This window comes from Scheffersomyces spartinae (assembly GCF_019049425.1).
Source record: "Scheffersomyces spartinae strain ARV_011 chromosome Unknown scaffold_10, whole genome shotgun sequence".
Classification (NCBI taxonomy): Eukaryota; Fungi; Ascomycota; class Pichiomycetes; order Serinales; family Debaryomycetaceae; genus Lizanozyma; species Lizanozyma spartinae.
In genome coordinates, this window is record NW_025065057.1 from 452,810 (window position 1) to 473,448 (window position 20,639).

Consider the following 20,639-nt stretch of genomic DNA (forward strand, 5'->3'; position numbering starts at 1 on the left):
TATACGTTTATCAAAAAGTTGCAAAAAAAAAGAAGTAAGGAAGTATAGTATGATGACTCCGGCGTGATTCGAACACGCGCATCTTACGATAACAGAACTTGAGTCTGCCGCCTTAGACCGCTCGGCCACAGAGCCCTTACTTGTTGTTAAAATTTTCCTGATTTAGTATATCATGCAGACCATTACAAACATAAACACTGCACTAAGTGGTGTTCCCACGAATATAAGGTACTTCTTAAAAAAAATTAAAGTCACGTGACTAGGCTAATTCAGTTCAATATGGAATAGTAGTTGTATTGTATTATATAAATCTAAGTGGTATTCCCACAAATATATGTTACCTTCTTTGGGGAAGTAATCCAATGTTAAACGAACTATACCGAAATAATATAAGCTTACTGACAGCTATAAGCTAAGTGCCCGTCATTGACGTATTGGTTCACATATTGTTAGAATGATGAATCTTTCATATCTTCTTACGACAAATATATTTATAACTTCGTATTGCATAATTACTTCAGCAGTAACGAAATTAATAATCGGTTCTCCGTATACCAAAAGGGAATCCCGTAAGTTCCAGATAGATAAACCCTGAATCAACAGGATTTATGGAGGTAGATCCCAATTAGGAAAACGGCTGTCGCGTTAGCTTTTTGACCTGTCCCCGAATTTCGTACCTCTTCTCCGTTTCAACCACTTGCTCTCAAAACAAACCAGAATGGGTTTTAATGAAGATGAAAATGAATGTAGGAATATTGTCCTCCCAAATCGATGGTTTTATATCTGCTTACAACTCAACGAAAGGGTACTTAGCTACAAGTTAAACAGTATAAAGCCGAATAATAATTGCGGTCATCTTCTACTTAGAAATGGTATCTTCGTTGTAGCCTCACATGTATTCATTCAGCGGTATGTATGTTTCCTGACGGATTATTAATCCAAACAGCTAAGATTTGGATTTTGAGCACAATTGCTCTTTAACGTTGTTGCATCAGTTTCATTGTATTTTCAAATGACAAATACTCTCCCTTTCAAATAGGAACGGATTACGTCCACCTAATCCTAAAGAAAACAATGGTGGCCATCTCGGTTTTTAGTCCCAAAATGGTAATTCAGAATTATTGCACCCAATGTGTTATCGTTTTGTCATAAAGCCGCGCCTGTTGTTGCAACTCCTCTGTATACAAGAGACGGCAAAAGGCAAATATGTTCGGAGATGATGGCATCGTGAAAGACTACTACAATTGAATAGTATATATAAGCATCAAGTCTTGCTTGAAATCGATTCACTGAATTCAATTCAATTCAATTCAATTCACTTGATTGCCACAATCAATTACAACCCGTAATAGTACTACTAATACCACGACTAATACCATTACTATTACTTTGATTGATTATTGCAACATTATTTACTTCATTGTCATTAGTATTACCAAGAATGTATAGATTTGTTAGAGATTCATTTTTCGGTAACGGTGTTTACCTAATGTCTGGCAGAAAGCTCTTCAGACAACCGGAAGAATTGGAGTCATACGTGGTTGATGAAAAATACTTGGGAGGTGGTCAAGAAGCAAATCCTATAGTTACAGAGAACGCCAAAGAAGGTGGTGATGAGGAACTGTTGTCAGCGAAAAAGGAGGGTCTAGAGACGGCAGAAGATGACAGCTCATCAGACACAGACGATCTTATCATAGTTGATTGGGATGGTGAAAATGATCCGGAAAACCCCCAGAATTGGCCTACTTACCAAAAGGCTATCTTTGCCACTCTTGTTGGATTCTTAACATTCTCAGTATATGTTGCTTCAGCTATCTATACTCCAGGTCTTGAAGATATTATGATAGAGTTTAATGTTTCTGAAACTGTTGCGATAGTCCCATTAACTATGTTTGTTGTTGGTTACGGTATTGGACCAATGTTCTTATCTCCCATTACTGAGAATGCTGCTGTGGGTAGAAATTATGTCTACATTTCCACATTATTTATTTTCTTCATCTTACAAATCCCAACTGCTTTATCTAAGAATATTGCCAGTTTGTCTGTTTTAAGACTTATATCGGGATTTTTCGCATCTCCAGCATTGGCTACCGGTGGTGCATCTATGGCTGATGTTATTAGATTCCCTTATATTCCTGTTGGATTATGTGCTTGGGCTTTGGGTGCTGTTTGTGGTCCATCATTTGGTCCATTAATTGGTGGTGTTCTAACTGTTAAGCGCGATTGGAGATGGACCTTCTGGTTCATGGCAATGCTTTCTGGTTCGGCCTTGGTTATCTTGACCTTCTTCCTCCCTGAAAGTTATGGTAAAACTTTACTTTACAGAAAGGCTAAAAGATTGAGAAATTTAACTGGTAACACCAAAATTACTTCAGAAGGTGAATTGGAAATTAAATCAATGAATAGACATCAACTTATTATTGATATTTTATGGAGACCTTTTGAAATTACCCTAATTGAACCAGTGGTTATGTTGATTAACGTTTACATTGCTCTTGTCTATTCTGTGATGTACTTATGGTTTGAAGGTTTCCCAATTGTTTTTGCGCAAACTTATGGGTTCCCATTGGTTACCCTTGGTGCATCTTATATTTCTCTTGTTATTGGTATTCTCCTTGGTGGGTTGATTTATATGGTTTATGTCTATCAAAAGTTCACTTTAAAGGTTTTAAAGGGTGAAGGATTTGTTCCTGAAGTTTTTATCCCTATGTCCATATTTGGTTCTATCTTATTACCTACCGGTATATTCATTTTTGGTTGGACTGCTGCGAAAGACCTTCATTGGATTGGCCCAATGATTGGTGCAGGTATCTTTGGAGCTGGTGCATTGATTATTTTCCAAACTTTATTCAACTATTTGAGTTCTTCATTCTACAGATATTTGGCTTCGACTTTTGCTTCCAATGCCTTGTTTAGAAGTGTCATTGCTGGTTGTTTCCCATTGTTTGGTAGACCATTATTTGATAACTTGAAGACTGATAGATTCCCTGTTGGTTGGGGTTCGAGTATTTTGGGCTTTATTTCAATGGCAATGATTGCTATACCTGTTTTCTTTTACATTTATGGTCCTCAATTGCGTGCGAGATCAAGATATGCAAACTAATTAGGATTATATATTTATTTACTGTGAATTTACGTAGTTTAATGTACTGATATTCTGTTTTGTGTACCGTAATTGTGGAATAGGGTGTCGAACATAAAAAGAGTTACGATTGGGGGATGGTGTGAAACTATAATTGGAAATTATAATGTGTATTTTCATCTTGTTTAGTATAACATTATAGTTTTGTTTTATATGATCAGGATACTACAATTGTCAGGACTAGGACGATCAATATTTTTGCAACTATTTATGACTAAAAATACTCACTGTAGCTGAAAGCCTGACAACGGTAAACTTTTTCTCAAGAATTTGCACTATACTTCAAAAAAGAAAGACTAACTAGTTAATATACTGGACCCAACAAATGACACGAGACAACCTATTTGAGTCCAGTTTCAATGCAGAAACACCCCTAACAATAAGTGAGTACAGTTAAAGTGTTTGGCCAAATCTAGTATGATTGGATAGATAACCAACTATAAGACACATTTCAATATTGTTGTAATATAAACGACATTTCAGTTCATATTAAAAGCGGACTTAAAAGTCTGAATTTCACTTACAGGTTTTAATATCAAATAAACCCATTAAAGATACTGGTATTATCTAACAATACCTCCCTTAACAGGACGAACGTTCCGGTAATATCACGACCATATAAATAGAGTACAAAGAGGAAAGTTTGTTTTCATATCATAAAGCGACTCCGTGGCCAAGCTGGCTAAGGCGTAAGACTGTTAATCTTGAGATCGTGAGTTCGATCCTCACCGGGGTCGTTTTTTTTCAACTTAATATTATAAAAAATCCTTTCCGAATTTACCACGAGTCAAACTAACAAAATTACCAAAGTATTACGATTATTCCTATTACTGAACGCTATTCATTAAAGTTTAAGTCTTTAAACTAAAATCACACCTTATTGAGAAATTGGGATCCTACTCCATTGGCCACGTATATATACAATTCCATGTATTCACATATATACAAATGTATCCCATTCCAACTACCTTAGCAACAGTTATATAATAATAATAACAGTAATAGCAGTATATCAATAACTTTTTGCTAAATATATATCATCAATACGGATTAGATGTTTTTAATCTTGTCATGAGTCATTACGCATGACGAACATGCTTCTTTAATGGTTCAACTACCAACTTTTCAAACGTATACATTTGTGAAATGGCTGTCTGTCTCTCCAAAAGCCCAAGATCATTGACAGCACTGTTGTATAAGGTTAAGATCTTTGCTGGATCTGATTCGTTCTTGGATTGTTTAAACCCATGTCTGATCCTCCTTTTTGAATATTCTCTAAAGTTATAGTTGTCAAACTTGGTTGCCTTCTCAAGCATACGCTTATATAAGGATAAGACTTGTCTGGACGACACTGAAGTCATAGTCAATGGAAATCGGGGTTATTAATTAAATGTGCTATTATGAAGTAAGACCAAAACCTAAATGTATTTCATCTTACAAATGCAAAAAATTGCCATACGGATAGATACAAGTCGTGTACAAACCAAAATATAACATAGCCTAATTATTACTGGAGCTTGGAACTGAAGATGAACTGGTACCAGCGGATGAGGAATAATTATTATTAGCAGCGGCTTCTTCTTCCATTTTCTTTAAATAGGCAGCTATTTCTGCTTCACTAATTGCAGTGCCTTCTTTCTTTTGCTTTTTAGCAGAAGCTTCAGCCATCATTTCTTCAAATATTTGAGCCTCTTCTTCTTCTTCAGGAGTTCTCTTTACATTGGACATAAGCTTCCCAATATGTAACACAGCATCTGCTCTTCTTACTCTTTCCTTCTTTGACACTGAAGAATCTCTAAATAATTTATAACAGACCTTGTTTAATACTCCAACCACTTCATACTTTGTAACTGCCCAAGCAGCAGCAATAAATTTACCAGTAATTAATCTTTGATATCTTAACAGTTCGTATTGTTCCTCGGTGCTAATGGCTTCTCCAGCTTCGACTTTAGCTTGAAGTACTTCTTCATGCTGAACCATCTCTGCCAACGCAACTTTAGCATCTAAAGCTGCCTTTATTATCGAAAACCCACCTTTAACTCTATCAGTTTTGGTCTTGACAGATGTAAATAACTTGGTAACACCAAAGGTCTTAGAGGCCAGAATTGCAGCATGTGCTTGTTGAGTATAAACTTTACCAATAAGATGCAACAAGGGTAATCCAAAACTTTCAATCTTTAAGTCTTCAAATTCCTTATTCAAACCAGAATCAAATGATGCAAGGGCTTCGGGATTCTTATAACATGATTCAAACTTATTAATTCTTACTTCCAATAATTGAACTAAACCATTGACTCTTTCTTCCTTAGCTAATTTTGCTTCTTCACTAAGTCTCATCAATTCATCTCTTTGGGCTTGTGTCATCTTTTGTTTTGTCCGTTTCTTTGCTTCATTATACTCAGAAACTATGTCTGCGCCTTCTGTCTTCTGTGAAGTTCCTTCACTTACCTTCATTTGTTGAAGATCAGTGGTAATGTTACTATCCACCTCAGAGGGTTTTTCTGTCTTTGAATTCAAGGTACCTGTACCCGAGGAGGGGGGTTCACCACCTCCATCTTCTTCCGTCAGGAACACTTCATTGGTTTTGTTTAAATCATTCAACATACTTAACTCACCAATCCAATCTTTAAAAGCTTCTCCTCCAAAAGCTGCGGCAAAGAATTCACTAGGGTCGGCTTCTTCAACGGCACTACTATTCATACCATCCTTTCCAACTTCATCATAAATTTTCCTAGACTCAGGATTGGATAATACTCCATATGCTTCACCCACTTCCTTGAACTTGTCAGCAGCATTTGGGTCATCGAGGTTCTTATCAGGATGAAGTTTAATGGCCTTCTTTCTGTATGCTTTCTTCAACTCAATGTCAGTAGCAGTGACTTCTACACCTAATACGTCATAATATGTAGTATCCTTAACCATGATGGTTGGAATTACTTTATATATATAGTTTATTCTGATTAGCTTTGATATTGTGTTTGTGTTGACTCCATGTTTAGGATATCTCGGCTAAACTATTCAATGAGGCAACGAGTGCGTCACGTGACATAGTAAATAAGATATAGCCTCTTCATTAGAATGCAAATGATATGACCTCCTGCTCCGATAATACTAATAAAGTTTCAGCTCCATTGGCAACTTCAACTTCCATTGTTGATGCTACGCCATTGTCGTTGGAGTTGTCTGACAACTTAATTAAGACTCTAGGAAGATGTAGTTTACCCACGGTTAATGGAATGAGAATAATCTCCACGCTATTAGAAGTTGTTGAGAGGAATGTTTTCTTCCTGAAACCTGATACTAACCAATTACTATCATTAGGAATTGATAAGGTAAACTCAAACGGTTCGACCTTCGATTTTATTGATCCGTTACTTTTGTCCTTTCCGGGTGAAGATTCTGCAAGGATTGAAAGATCACCATGATCATCTTGATCAAGTTCAGCTGACCATTTCAGAAGACTTTTAACTTCAAGTTTCATCTTTATTGGTTCTCCAACCAAATAAGAAGGTGCCCGAGTAAATTCAAACTTTGCTTGATGTAAATATTTCAATGTTGGTATTGAAACAGGAATTGTTAAGCTTTGAAGTGCAAATTGAACTTCTAATTGTTTACAATCTCTTTCTGTTAGCATTGATTTCATGATTTGAAGAGTTTTTTTACGGTCTTGTTCTTTCTCAATGGACCTCTTAATAATTCTTTCTAATAACATACCCACTTCCAGTGCATTTAAAACCTTCAATTTCTTATTAATTGCATAATGATTCAAATCAAATCTAAATTGCTTGGAAACAATCTCCACAAACACAAACCAATAATTAATTAAACCAGCTTCATTCAACAACTCTCTCATGAGTTTTTGAACAATTTCAATGCATTCATCTCTTAAGTTAGTGTACACCACACAAAGATCTATTTTATCATCAAGTTGAATTTGATAATTTTCATTTAAAAGAATACGGTAAAATACTGATACCGGTTGCTCACCAAATGTGATCACGTTATTAGGCTTAACTTTAGGCTTTTGAATGGTATAATTATCATTGTTACAATGAGCTTCACAAGATTTAAGATTCACGGGGAATTTGGAATTGGCAGTACTAATTTGAAAGTTCAGAAATAAGCAATTAGGTTTAAAGATATCTTGAACCGAAACGGAAACAGTTAACGTTGTATCAATCTCTTGTCTCATGATATGCTTATAGGTGACATCACCAACTTTGTAATCAATTTCGCACCCAATACTAATTAACTTACTATCACTGAAGAAACTGTAGGGTATAATGATATCATAACTTTCTCCTGGAAGTAGTTCACTTTTAATGGAATCAAGTGAATTTTGATTTAAATTGAGTCCTGCTGTCAATTCCTGCAATTTCAAGGTAACATCTTTCATCACGTTATGTTGATTATGCAATGTTAAAATAAGTTCCGATGACCCAAGCAGAACTTGAGAAGGATTAGAAAATTCACACCAGAATTTATTCAAGCATTGGTAGAAAAGTATCCTCAAATCCTTCTTACTACCACGGAGTTCTTGGTGAATAATTGAATCATGATAATCGTCAGAAACTATTGATTTCGAAAACCTAACAACTGTTGCGTTGACTTTATCATTACCAGAGGTGTGGCCACTAATCGTTTCAAAGAATTTAATGTTATCAGTTAATGAAAGGCCGATGGTCTCCACTACAAACGTTGCTAGCTTGAATTCATTAGTGAATACTCGAATTGAAGAGCCCATCGCAGATATGATAACTGGACCGGAAGAAAGTTCAATACTGGTATCATTATCCATAGAACGTAAAACGATGGAAACCATTTGAATCTCCACGTCAATTCCAAGCGAATTCTTAATGTCCACATCTAAATAGTATTTGTCTAACGTTGTTGAAAAATCAGGATGAATAAATGGTTTTATATCAAATGAAAAGATCCAATTAAGTGGATAAGTCTCTGTAACACTTAAGCCTTTTGATTTCATTATTATACCTTCCAATATTTGTTTAACTTGATTGGATGACTTTGTTATCCTGAAACAATTAATATTGCGTTGAGATATTTCTGAGTCCGAATCAGAAAGAAGTGAAAGTAACTTCATGTTGGGTGTTATCAATTCAGTTACTGTAGAATCACCCAACTTTTCTTTACAATCGATATAGATCTCAAGTAACATCCCTCCCATAAATTTCCATCGATGCTCAATGAAGAAACCGTACGAATCTTGGAGAACATCTAGTGCAAGTCTATAATTACCTCTCTTATAATGGATGATAACCAAATCAATACTTAAAACATCAATTGTTTTATTCCGCCCGGCAATCAAAAAGTCTTGAATGGCAGATTCTGTTAACTGTTCGTAAGCATCAAAAAATGTATCATTATCCTTCATGAACAGCACCAATTTCTCAAATATTAAATCTTTCGGATTATACTTTGAAGAACTCTCATCAGATTTGAAATCAATTGTATCCATTATGTCATCTGTCCGCTGGTAAGAAAACAAATAACCAAGATCGTTCAATATCGATCGTTGAATTAATTTGAGCTCCCCTTTTAGTTCGTATATTTCATTCAATTGATAGGCTTCACCCCCGTTGCTAATATTGTCATCATTATTAATATTATTAGCATTACTAACCTCAATAACCTTTTGACTGATTGGAAGCTTCAAATAACATTCAATAACCGCAAAAAGGAACTGATAATGATCCAAAAGTTTACCCTTTGGAACCAATTGAACTATCTTCATGAAACCATCAATAAACTGTAGCAAGTTTCTGTATAAATTGGAAATGTATAATGCAGATATTGATATTGTATTTGCTAGGTTAGCTAAGGATTGAAGAACAGCCGATTGGTTGATAAATAGAAGACATCTCAAATCACCTAAACTTAACTTCCCCAGAGTATTCGGATTATAACTGTTTATTTTTTGGAAAACAGAAGCTGTATTGAAGGCATATTCCAATCTGAAATTGTTGATATCTTGTGGGTAATCAAAAGACATATCAAACAAATTTGAATGTTCCACACAAACTTCTGGTAAGACAACAGTCAAATTTGCATACAATTCTTCTGCTTCTTTCAGTAATCGAATATCACTCATGAACTTTGCATAATTTATTTTAATTAGAAAGGATTCGAAATTGCTGGGATTTCTATTAGCAATGGTTTCTAATTGACTTTGGAAATATGTTTGCTTATTATTGAAAGTCCTTATAAGTGCTTCTTTAAATACACGGGTGAATTCACTAAAGATTTCAATTTTTTCAGCATCACTTTCATATTGTTCATTAACTCTAAAACAACGGTTGACATTAAGATCATATCGGATATTCTCCATATTGAGTTTAATCAATTCTTTACCTTCGACTCCGAAATCATTTCGCAACTTGTCATACATCGAAGTTTTCATTAACGTCGACTGTTTATATTTGCTAGTAGTGGGGATAACAAGGACAATTAACCATTCAACGTTGGACTTGGAAACTAAACTTCTAAGCCATTCTCTAATCAATGGTCTAACCTGTGATCGATAACTCTCAACATTATCATATTTAACAAACATCATTCTTATATATCTATCATCACTAATAAGACACAATTCCAACGATGGCCGAGGGATCTCTTCAACAAATGTTACCGGTAGCAACGGTATGGATTTAACAGACTTTGCTGTATAATATTTCCAATGCAAGTTGGTTATGGGCCATTTCGATTCGATATCTTCTCTTATGATAGGTAACACATTAAATGGATCATAATACCCTATGTTTATTGGATTTCGAAAGTTAAGATCATTTAGGTCCATGGTAACGATTTAACTTACTTCCAGCGGTGCCCTGCTAATGTCGCATGAGTTCCATTAAGATCAACCTTGGGAACCTTAACCACAATTTGAATAGAAAAAAAAGATACAACATTGTATTCCATATTAGGATGGAAAAAAGTATGCGCAAACCCGGAATCGAACCGGGGGCCCAACGATGGCAACGTTGGATTTTACCACTAAACCATTTGCGCATGAAGACATGCTCCGCGACGGGGAATTGAACCCCGGTCTACCACGCGACAAGCGGTAATTCTAGCCACTAAACTATCACGGATTTCTTGAAATATAAGTTAAGAGGAATGATAACTATCCTATTTGTGTAGATTAGCTGTGTAAACTTTCCCTTTTAATTTTCTTATTCCAAAAATTCTGGAACTTCTTTCAGGAATGTAATTTGGTTTATTTTGATATGTGGTCGCTTTCATTTTTTTTGATGATTTTCTTATTTTATCTTTAAAACATTCCGTCATTCCTAACCATTTTTCGGCTCAAGGCGATTATTGTCTTGAATTGAACCTAGAAAGCGTGTAGAACTTTTGTAGGCTCAGAGCTCACGGGTTTTATGAATAAAGTTCAATTAAAATAGCTAAAATGCAACCCAAGAAAGTATACTATGTCAACCTCGATAGTTTTACATTGCAATTCCATCAGAAAAAGTAAGAGGAAATAATCGCAGTAATGCCGTTGAGGTAGCAACGATATGCAGGGAAAGCGGTTTAGAACTTGACACACAAGGCAGTCGCTTATCGCAACCGATAAGAGTTTGAAGAACACATTCTAACTCAAATGTAAATCCCCCATGAAAATCCGTTAATCATGGCAAATAAACAACATAGAATAACCACTTTAAGTTATCCTTTTTAGGGCTCATGAATAAAAGCTACCTTACAATTACAGTCAATATCGTTAAAGGACGTGAGAAAAAACTAGAACCTACCGTTTTCAGTTGATGCGCTACTGTAAAAAGAAAACTTAAGGGGCCGATATTGTTCTCCTCAAGAAACAAAGTGAAAATTTTTTTTGCGCAAAGAATATTAATGGAAACTTCCATTGATTTTGAGATGTAGAATAACGAAAATTTTTCCATTCTACCAACCAGGTAGTATGAATGCATCCTAGAATGCGGAGTGGTGGTATCGCGTTCCATCTTACTGAGGGGAAGAGAGTGAAGATCTACTGTTTCTTACAGGAGTTCCGATATCCGTATAGAGTTGTCCACCACCGCAAACGCATCGTTTTGAATGCAGATGTCGCAAATAGATGCAACAATCGACATGCGAAAAAAAACCTAGTAAGGTGCTCAAATTCTTCTAAAATTGGTTGTGACAGTTGTGTAGTTTACTCGAGGTTGATATGTGCCTCTACATCAACAAACTAGACTTAGACTTCAAATGTCGTTTACACCATAATGGCTTTTTAATTTAGTATTTTTTTTATGGGTAGGTACTCCTATATTTTTCAGGCTAAAGATCTTTTTACATCGTGGTTCCAACTTGTACCTTTGTTTTACATGCTGTTTTGCACACCGCGGACATTCGGGTAGAAGTTGAAAGCCATTTTTGCGATAACATGCAGTCATTTTAAGCGTAACTTCCATAAGTAGTGTGACAGTGCTCTCTCATTTCCCCTCTAAGCAGATGCCCCGTTATGACCCACTCCTTCCCTGCATCTATTTGTGCAAGTTATGCCTTCCTAATGAGGGATTCACTTTAAACTCCAAGGGCATCTTAGGTAATAATCATCGACTAAAGTTTGTTCGTTCCAGAGACCGTAAACCTTAGTATCATTCTAAAATATAGCCACAATCGCTAGTTCATACGCATACTAAACTCGAGAGATTCTCCATAATGTTCGCATTAGATGATGTAGTAGCTTTTTGTTGTAAATCCGTATATACTTATGCCTTATTGGCAGTGTCTGGTGCTCACTTTTCTATATATAACAAAATTTTTTTCGGTGTAAACCTAGGGCAAAGTGATTTAAAGCCTAAGGTGAAACGGGTCTACTCAGATGGCTTCGCAGCTTTTTTTGTAGTTGGTGCACACTTTTTTTTTTGTGGGAGAAGAGATAATCAGGTCCCATTACCTTACAGGGTAGAAACAGAGTCAGTGCAGTGTTTTACTACTGGAGATTGTTGTACACCAAGCGTTTCGATGGTGTTTACACGGTCGGCGTCAAAACGCAGACTAGACGACATGTCTGACGAATCGTTTGAGGATTCAGATGGCAGTGTTTTAAAACGAACCTCTTCAAATAGTTCCTCATCGCATCCACTTACCGCACAACAAGTCCCAGATATTCATGCTTCATCACCCACCACGACAACACTATTAACTTCTACCCATCACCCTCGTCATATCTTAAAACACCATTCCAATATTTTACCTCCTCCAAAACCTTCATTGTTGGGATCAAATGTTGCATTTGCACCTCCTCTTACTCCTCTCTCTCGACCCCAGCGAGATCATTCTCGTTTGGTTGAATCTGCTCCACCTCAACGCTTGCCCCAACCATCTTTGTCACATCCTCAACAACTACACCAAACTTCTTCCCATGGACTCCTTAACTCCGCATTTTACAATGATGACATGTCTCTATCCAGAGTTGTGAACGAGACTACTCCTGCAAGACCTACTTCCATTGCAGATTTGGTATCTCCAGCTAACCATTCTGACACAACATTCAACATGGTACAACCCAGACCTCTTTCAAATATGGGGAACAACACTGGCTCACATTCCCAGTTTTCAATCCGCCATCGTGTGCCTAGAGTTTCAAACGGGGTTGAATCATCAGTGTGCACCAGGCAAGCAGATGGAGAGATGGGGGTTGACGAGGAAGGAGATAACGGGGGAGATGAGGCAGAAGCTGATGGCGATGATGACGACGATGACGATGACGAAGTTGATACAGAAAGGGAACAATCTCCCATGCTGGCTGCAAAAGCTTTAACTAATATTATTAAGCCTAAAAAGCGCAAATACACTACTAACAAGAATGAAATCAAAATCAACAAGCGTGTGATGGCCTCTGATACTCCAGAAGTTATTAAAATGTTTAAGAAGTTTGATAACGAAGTGTTGAGTAATGAGGAAGCAAGAAACAAGCTATTGGTTTTAGGATTCGAGACAAGAAAGAGATATATCACTACAATTAAACACTACATTCGTTTCTGTGTTACCAAAGGACTAAAAGAGTTTTTAGTAACTGGGGAATTAATGAAAGAATTCTACGAACAACAATTCAGCATCAGTGGTAGTGATAATCCTATTATTCGACTTCGAAAAATGGATCCAGCTTTTTCAAAGTTGCAGGAAGTTAACAATATTGCCTATAAGCTAAACTCAAAACATATACCTAACAGATACATAGCTTTGGAGTTTTTGATTAGCAAAGAGAACTCTAGCGGTGTCGATAACACTTCTTTGAGCGATGATAGCGCTATAAAAAGAAGACCGGGTTCAGAGCATTCTGTGTCCAGCATTGAAATTATGAGATCTTCATCCACTCCACCCATCACAGCCAATACGAGGTTTACTAGAAGCGCTTTTGATATTAGAGGAACACAAGTTCCACAACCAAGAACACCTCTTAAACGGGAAACTTCAAAGCTTGAAGTTCAAATCCCTGGTACTATGATACCCGCACCAGTTACTCCAGCATCACCTGCACCATCCACATCTCCAGCTTCTACAAAGGAATCTAGTAGATTAAGACAATCAAGAAAGAGCGGTGGAATAAACAAAGAATCTGGTTCAACCAATTTACCTGTTCGTGAGAAAAAGGTCAAGGGTAAATTAAGAAAACTAGATGAAAATTTCATGACCACTGTGAATAAGGCAATCACTGAAATTAATCTTGCCATATCTAACAAGCACAAGTTTATCAATCAAGAAATCGATTCATTATTTTTAAACAAGCGTCTAAAGGCTAGTGATAGACTTGATTTCAAATTGAATATGAACAACAAACTTTTAGCTATGAAGTTTGAAATTGAAGATTACATAGCAGGATTGAAGGATAATTTACGCTTGAGACAGGAAAAGAGTGGTAACAATTCCGAAGTCAAGATAGAAAATTTTGGCGAGCCAGATACTGAATCAGACACAGAAGAAGATATTGAGAATGACAAAAACGATAATGATAATCTGGATGATGAAGCAGATGGAATAAATGAGGATGACGAAGATTATGAAATGGGTCATGATGACAGTGAAATCAGAAAGACTACAAAAAAGATAGCTATGAATAATGAAATTTTTACTATTTATGAGATCTTAGAAGAATGGTATGTTGTTGAACCTACCATTGAAAGTCGACTTAAGAATGATAAACTTAATTGGGTTAAGAATGAAATTGATTTACATATTTTCAACGAAAGAAAGTTAATTATAGATTTTATCGAAAGAATCTCTGTGGAATTCGATGAAGATCGATTCCTTCTGGCTAATCATTGTGATAGGTATATCAGAGAGAAACTGATTTTGGATGAGTTTATTAGTGAGATTGAGTTAGACTCTGTTGATTTGTTTAGGAGAATTATCCGCTACAGACAAGGCAATTAATGGGTACAAGAGTGATGTTATTTGTTATGGAAATATTTTTTCAGTTTCATTCATATAATGGTTTGGTTTGAACAGAGGGTTTTTTTCTGAGTTTTTTTATTCCTTTTTCTTTTTTTATACTTTCTATTATTGTCTTCTTTAAACTCTTTTTGCGACTATAAGGAGGTGATCAAAAAGACCTCCTTTCCTCCTTATTATTGCGTTCATTCATTAGGTGTGTATTATTATATTTGTGTATGATTTTTCTTATAAATTGATGTATATAGAAGAATCTCAAATGAGAATTTTGTGTAAGTAGGAACATGTGGGGTATAAATTTCATAAGGGGATTAGCTATCAAGTAATGAAGGTTCTGTTCTTTCATTCTTTTATATAGTTTTAGTTAATCCGAATTGAAATGACTAATAAACTTTTGAAACCCTCTTGTTCCCTTAAGGTAAGGGTTTATACCAATAATGTTCGATTTGATAATCGCAATCACCCCGATAAAGGAGAATTACCTTGGGCTCTGCGAAAGGTAGGTGTGACTGGATCCATTAAATTTAATGCGTACCCGGGACTAGCCAACGTTGTTAATTTGCAGGAAGTTCTTCATAATCAATTGAATGATATAATCGAAGAATTGGGTCCAGAATGGGCATTTTATGGGGTAGGGAGAACTGACGGGAAAACAAAGGGAGAGTATTCTCCCATTTTTTATAAGAAGAGAGAATGGAAATTATTAGAATCAAAAACAATTTGGCTAAGTGAAACTCCTGATGTCCCAGGAAGTAAGAGTTGGGATGCTGCATTAGAAAGAATATGCACCATTGTCGTCTTGGAAAACAGAACGTTCCCAAACTTGAAGATAAAGTTTTTGAACACCCACTTTGATCATCAGGGAGTTATTGCTAGAAGAGAATCTGCCAAGATAATTGCTGGTGAAATGAAGAATGAAACGCTTCCTGCAATTTTGAGTGGTGACTTCAATACTCAGCCAATTGATGAGCCATATCTGATTTTAAAAGGTGCTGGTTTCAAAGACAGTAGGGTTGCGGCATCGGATATTTATGGGTTTCATGGTGGAACATTCACAGGGTTTGATAAAGAGAAAATCCCAAGCATGATCATTGATTATGTGTGGTCTAACAATTTCTCTCCCACGAATTATGGAGTTCTTGAAAACAATTTTGGTGAATTCTTCTCAGATCATCGACCAGTAGTAGCCGATTTTAGTATCAAAAGTGATGATTAAACGAATAAAATTATCAAATGAATATAATCTTTTTACTATTTTTTTTAAGAATCTGAAATATTTAAAGCGAAACCTACTTACGTAAGAGTAACAACATACTTCTCAGCACTTGCTCCCTCAACCTCTAAGGCAGTTAATGCAGAAACAACCTTATCTATACCACCTTTAAAACTACGATGTCGAACTGGTTGAATTGATCCGTCTTCGAATAAAGAAGTTGTTGCTCGAACAATTTCTCTTCCAAATTGTTGATCTTCATGGAACTTTTTGATTGTTAAACCGCGAATTTCGACAGTTGAAGGTGGTCGCACTTTAGGTATTGCAACAATGCCAGTAAATAATTGGGGTTCTGCACTATTTCCCTGATTTTGGGAGAGAACTTCAAGAAGGAAAGAAGCAGATTCATTTGAGGCACAATCAACCGCAAAATCAATTCTAGTATTTTCTTGTTCAAGGACCACATGAATTGCTTCAGACGTTAAATGCCGACTAATAGTTTTATTTGCACCCAATGATATCAAATAATCAGCATTAGTTTTGCTGGCAAGACTTATAACCCTTAATCCAACATACTTTGCAAGCTGGGTCAAATACATTCCTACTGTTGTTGCACCCCCCCAAATGATGATAGTTTTACCTCTCTGTGAATTTTCAATCAAAGGAATCTTGAACGAATCAACTAACAATATTGCTGCAGTAACAAGTCCCACACCTATAGTAGCTCCATTATCATAATTCCAATGCAGAGGCAACTTCCATAATAAGTTTGCATTCATGACTGTGTATTCTTGAAATGTGCTAGTTCTGTTATCTCTATAGCTAGTACTTCCCAACATCACTTTGTCGCCGACTTTGAACTCAGTGACTTTAGATCCAGTCTTCACAACAACCCCACTGCTTTCACGACCATTGATCCATGGAAAATCATAAATTGCAAATCGGTATTTTTTGCTTTTCCAATCAATAGGATTTATTCCAATAGCTCTGTTCTGCACTAAAACTTCGTGTTCTCCAACTTGTGGTATAGGATAGTTACTCAATACTTCCAAAGGCCTACTAAAACCTGTACAAGCTACCACTTTTTGAGTTTGGAGTGAGAAGGGAGCTAAATATTCTAGCGACTTTTTTATTTCAGATATTAAAATCTCATTAAGCTTAGGTGAAGTGAAATGATAAGTGTCTATTTGTCTGATCTCTATTAATGGTGCTATCGACATCTTTTATCAAAGTTATTAGCCAACAAACGGTTTTAAAAAAGATGCGTGCAAGTTTTGCAAAGGTAATAACACGATAGCAAGGAAAATAATTTGGTGTATTTAAAATAAGCTGAATTCTATGATCTATGTATATCTTCACATATATATTTGGATATAAGGTAGTGCGCCTATTCATCCACAGCTTTCCCGTTGCCTGGAGCGGCCATTCGCATCCTTTATTTTACTAGATGTCGATGCCACAACTCCATATCCTAGCATAACGAATTTCCACTTCTAGATTTGCAAGCTGCCGACAGCCACAATACTATTCTACTTACTAAAGCTTTTCCAGTAGATCGATTCCATTTGCTGGATAAGTGTGGTTGCGAAATGTGTTGAAAAAATTGCGTGCGAACTTATTCTAATTTCCTAGTGGTCTGCTTCTTTAAGCTCGCGCCTTAGTTTCATTTTTGCGGTTTTTTGCACCCTTTGCAAATAACTAGGGCTCAAATGTGGCATGCAGTTGGATCTTAGAAGCAGATTGAAAAATGTGAAACAACGCATCCCTTTCAGTCTACTTTGCAATCGACTAAGTGCCACTATTGGATTTGCAAGCATGTGATATCAGATCATATTCAAAGTGATGTTTCACATATGCTCATGGCTCAACAAATTAAATACAAAATAATATGTTATTGAAAATCTAAATAGTTAAACTTATTGCACAAGCTTCATTATATGTTGGTTCAGCACTTTCCAAAATATGCGAGCCTTTCTCAAGCTCCTATATTTCTTTCAGGTATTTGTCAAATTCTTCCTTAGTTTGTTTCTGGGTCCATCTTAATTTGTGAACAGGATCGAAAGAAAGTGGGATCTGAATTATGAGGATCTTCAACACCAAAAATATTCTCTCTGTAAGTAAGTCTCTCTTTTGGATAATCCTCCCACACCAAACCTCTCTTCTTTAAACCAGGAATCAAATAGTGAAAAATGTCTTCAAATGTACCAGGTGTCACTGCGTAGGTGAATAGGTGAAGTTGAAGCCGTCCACGTCAGAAATTTCAACTCACTTTTCAATGATATCTGCTACTTCATTTGGTGTACTGTAGAATACTGGGCCCAAGCCTCCAATTGTGACCAAATTAGCCGAATAATCTCTAGTCTTCTTCAACGAGGGGTCATCACCCTGAGTTGCCTTGGTCCAACGTTCCACAACACTTCAATTGCATTTGATCCGACATCTCAACTCTTAATCTTCACCAAATATTCCAAAATGAATCCCCATCCACTAAATAAAGCTTTAGCACCTTCAAGATCACCATACGATTGTATTTTCTTATATTTTCTCTCTGCTTCTTCGTGGGTCTTCCCAATGACGGTAGTCAATACTGCTATAAATTTGATATGATATGGAGCTTCACTAATTGTAGAAAAGGTGACACCAAAGGCCAAATTCTTCGTAACAGCAGCCATCGCACTAACAACTGCACTGGGTTCTGTAATTGGCCACTGAGCACCTGATCTAGCAGCATTGGAAATATTACGTGGTCCATTGTAGACATCGTAAGGCCCCAAAACATCAGCAATGAAAAGGGCATTGAACTTACCTTTTTCTAACAACTTTGCTAAGTTTGTCCAATACTCGACTGTATTAAACGTTGGTGATTTATCATCTGGATGTTTCCAGAGACCAGGAGCCTGCAACCCAGAGCATCCCATATCAAATGCATTTACAACAATTTGTTTTTTAGCCAATTTTGTTACTAATTAATCGTAATGAATTTGTTTGTTAGTTTACACCGGTTGCTGTTAACAACTTTCGAAGTATAAAAAGAACGAGATATATAAGAGTCGCGTAAGCAACCTGCAAAGTGTAATAGATATCAGAATCTTGTTAGAAGATTGTTAGGAATGGCTATAATGCCACACTTGCTGTATTACGGCTTGTTCGCATAACCAGTTATGGCATCAAATGCAACCTTATCCACGTAAAAGGTTTTTAATGAAGGGCGAAAAGAGTGGTATGATAGGGTCCACGGACTTTAATCACAGCTACACAGTATCAGACTAACCATATACCTTTAATGTGGCTCTAAGCGTGGGCCCACAATTGAAAAAGCGTTTCTCCTCAGCCCTCCATCATTCAATGTCCGATAAAACCATTGGTAATGTGTAAGGATCTTGTACTACTATTTGATCTGATAACTAAACATTTTAGTGATTATTATCTCAAAATTTCACACGCGTTTGATTTATTATGCCGTGCTTGAAGTATGGTCTTTCTACTCATATGAACGTTTCCAGGTCCTTTTGACACCCTTAATATGGTCTTCGAACTCTTCTTTAGTGAATTGGTTGGTCCATCTCAATTTGTTTGCAGGGTGGGATGGCCTGAGAAATTTGGGGTCTTCCGAATTATGAGGATCATTGGTACCAAAAACACTTTCTCTGAAAGTAAGACCTTGCTTTGGATAATCATCCCAAACTAATCCTCTTTCAATTAACACAGGAATCAATTCTTCAACGATTTCTTCGAAAGTGCCTGGGGTAATTGTGTATGTAAAGTTGAATCCATCAACATCCGAGATCTCAACCCATCTTTCGATTTCATCTGCAACTTCCTCAGCTGTTCCAAAGAATACAGGTCCTAATCCACCAACAGTAATCTGTTTGGCTACATATTCTCTCGTTTTTTTGATATTTGTGTCTTCACCTGGTGAGCTCTTAACCCAATTGGACACAAATCCCTTTACGGCATTGGATCCAGTATCTCTTAATTCTTCATCCTGAGCAAATTGTCCAATATCAATTCCAGTCCATCCACTGAATAAAGATTGAGCACCTTCAAGATCACCATACGACTCAAATTCCTTATATTTTTTCTCTGCTTCTTCATGGGTCTTCCCAATGATAGTAGTCACCAATTGCAAAAACTTGATGGAATCTTCTTCCCTTCCATACTTGTTCTTTGCTAAATCCTTAATACCTTTGATATTTTGAGCCAAATTTTCAGGAGTGAAGTTGGTTATGAATACTACTTCTGCATGCTTAGCCGCAAACTCTTTTCCTTGTTTTGAAGTACCAGCTTGCAAAAGAACAGGAACTCTTTGCGGTGTAGGATCTAAAATATGTGGACCAGGAACGTTGAAGTACTTACCTTCATAGTTAATTTCCCTGATTCTATCTGGATCAGAGTAGACTCCGGCTTTCTTATCCAAGACAAGAGCATCGTCCCTCCAAGAAGATAAGAGTAATTCCTCAATAACTTCGACATATTCTTCTGCTTTCACATACCGTTCCTCACGGAGGGGAAGTGGTTCGTTGTTCAACAAATTTCTCAGAGCACTGTCTAAATATGTTGTCACAATATTCCAACCAATTCTACCACTGGTCAAATGATCCAAAGTAGAAAGTCTCCTTGCTAAATGATATGGAGCTTCACTAATTGTTGAGAAGGTGACACCAAAGGCCAAATTCTTCGTAACAGCAGCCATCGCACTAACAACTGCACTGGGTTCTGTAATTGGCCACTGAGCACCTGATCTAGCAGCATTGGAAATATTACGTGGTCCATTGTAGACATCGTAAGGCCCCAAAACATCAGCAATGAAAAGGGCATTGAACTTACCTTTTTCTAACAACTTTGCTAAGTTTGTCCAATACTCGA

The 20,639-nt window shown here is 36.5% G+C and overlaps 8 protein-coding genes and 4 non-coding genes across 12 annotated transcripts; 4 read left to right on the plus strand and 8 right to left on the minus strand.

Moving 5' to 3' along the window:
- Nucleotides 1–53: 53 nt before the first annotated feature.
- KQ657_000521 lies at nucleotides 54–135 on the minus strand. The gene has a single exon. It is a non-coding gene; the product is annotated as a tRNA-Leu (tRNA).
- Nucleotides 136–718: 583 nt separating this feature from the next.
- Nucleotides 719–3,103, plus strand: KQ657_000522 (MFS transporter; the record flags this gene model as incomplete). The annotated part of the gene is made up of 2 exons (XM_043191363.1): nucleotides 719–746; nucleotides 1,431–3,103. The coding sequence occupies 2 exons, from the start codon at nucleotides 719–721 to the stop codon at nucleotides 3,101–3,103; spliced, it is 1,701 nt and encodes a 566-aa protein (XP_043049375.1).
- A 702-nt stretch (nucleotides 3,104–3,805) lies between these two features.
- Nucleotides 3,806–3,879, plus strand: KQ657_000523. The gene has a single exon. It is a non-coding gene; the product is annotated as a tRNA-Asn (tRNA).
- A 342-nt stretch (nucleotides 3,880–4,221) lies between these two features.
- On the minus strand, nucleotides 4,222–4,503 carry KQ657_000524 (uncharacterized protein; the record flags this gene model as incomplete). The annotated part of the gene is made up of 1 exon (XM_043191364.1): nucleotides 4,222–4,503. One exon carries the CDS (start codon nucleotides 4,501–4,503, stop codon nucleotides 4,222–4,224), a length of 282 nt encoding a protein of 93 aa, XP_043049376.1.
- A 139-nt stretch (nucleotides 4,504–4,642) lies between these two features.
- Nucleotides 4,643–6,064, minus strand: KQ657_000525 (uncharacterized protein; the record flags this gene model as incomplete). The annotated part of the gene is made up of 1 exon (XM_043191365.1): nucleotides 4,643–6,064. One exon carries the CDS (start codon nucleotides 6,062–6,064, stop codon nucleotides 4,643–4,645), a length of 1,422 nt encoding a protein of 473 aa, XP_043049377.1.
- Nucleotides 6,065–6,215: 151 nt separating this feature from the next.
- KQ657_000526 (transport protein particle complex II subunit) lies at nucleotides 6,216–9,956 on the minus strand (the record flags this gene model as incomplete). Its single annotated transcript, XM_043191366.1, has 1 exon — nucleotides 6,216–9,956. The coding sequence occupies one exon, from the start codon at nucleotides 9,954–9,956 to the stop codon at nucleotides 6,216–6,218; it is 3,741 nt and encodes a 1,246-aa protein (XP_043049378.1).
- Nucleotides 9,957–10,097: 141 nt separating this feature from the next.
- Nucleotides 10,098–10,168, minus strand: KQ657_000527. The gene has a single exon. It is a non-coding gene; the product is annotated as a tRNA-Gly (tRNA).
- An 11-nt stretch (nucleotides 10,169–10,179) lies between these two features.
- Nucleotides 10,180–10,251, minus strand: KQ657_000528. Its single transcript has one exon. It is a non-coding gene; the product is annotated as a tRNA-Asp (tRNA).
- A 1,921-nt stretch (nucleotides 10,252–12,172) lies between these two features.
- On the plus strand, nucleotides 12,173–14,542 carry KQ657_000529 (uncharacterized protein; the record flags this gene model as incomplete). The annotated part of the gene is made up of 1 exon (XM_043191367.1): nucleotides 12,173–14,542. One exon carries the CDS (start codon nucleotides 12,173–12,175, stop codon nucleotides 14,540–14,542), a length of 2,370 nt encoding a protein of 789 aa, XP_043049379.1.
- Nucleotides 14,543–14,939: 397 nt separating this feature from the next.
- KQ657_000530 (endonuclease/exonuclease/phosphatase family protein) lies at nucleotides 14,940–15,776 on the plus strand (the record flags this gene model as incomplete). The annotated part of the gene is made up of 1 exon (XM_043191368.1): nucleotides 14,940–15,776. One exon carries the CDS (start codon nucleotides 14,940–14,942, stop codon nucleotides 15,774–15,776), a length of 837 nt encoding a protein of 278 aa, XP_043049380.1.
- A 77-nt stretch (nucleotides 15,777–15,853) lies between these two features.
- Nucleotides 15,854–16,993, minus strand: KQ657_000531 (zinc-binding alcohol dehydrogenase family protein; the record flags this gene model as incomplete). The annotated part of the gene is made up of 1 exon (XM_043191369.1): nucleotides 15,854–16,993. One exon carries the CDS (start codon nucleotides 16,991–16,993, stop codon nucleotides 15,854–15,856), a length of 1,140 nt encoding a protein of 379 aa, XP_043049381.1.
- Nucleotides 16,994–18,214: 1,221 nt separating this feature from the next.
- Nucleotides 18,215–18,691, minus strand: KQ657_000532 (uncharacterized protein; the record flags this gene model as incomplete). Its single annotated transcript, XM_043191370.1, has 1 exon — nucleotides 18,215–18,691. The coding sequence occupies one exon, from the start codon at nucleotides 18,689–18,691 to the stop codon at nucleotides 18,215–18,217; it is 477 nt and encodes a 158-aa protein (XP_043049382.1).
- Between the last annotated feature and the right edge of the window lie 1,948 nt (nucleotides 18,692–20,639).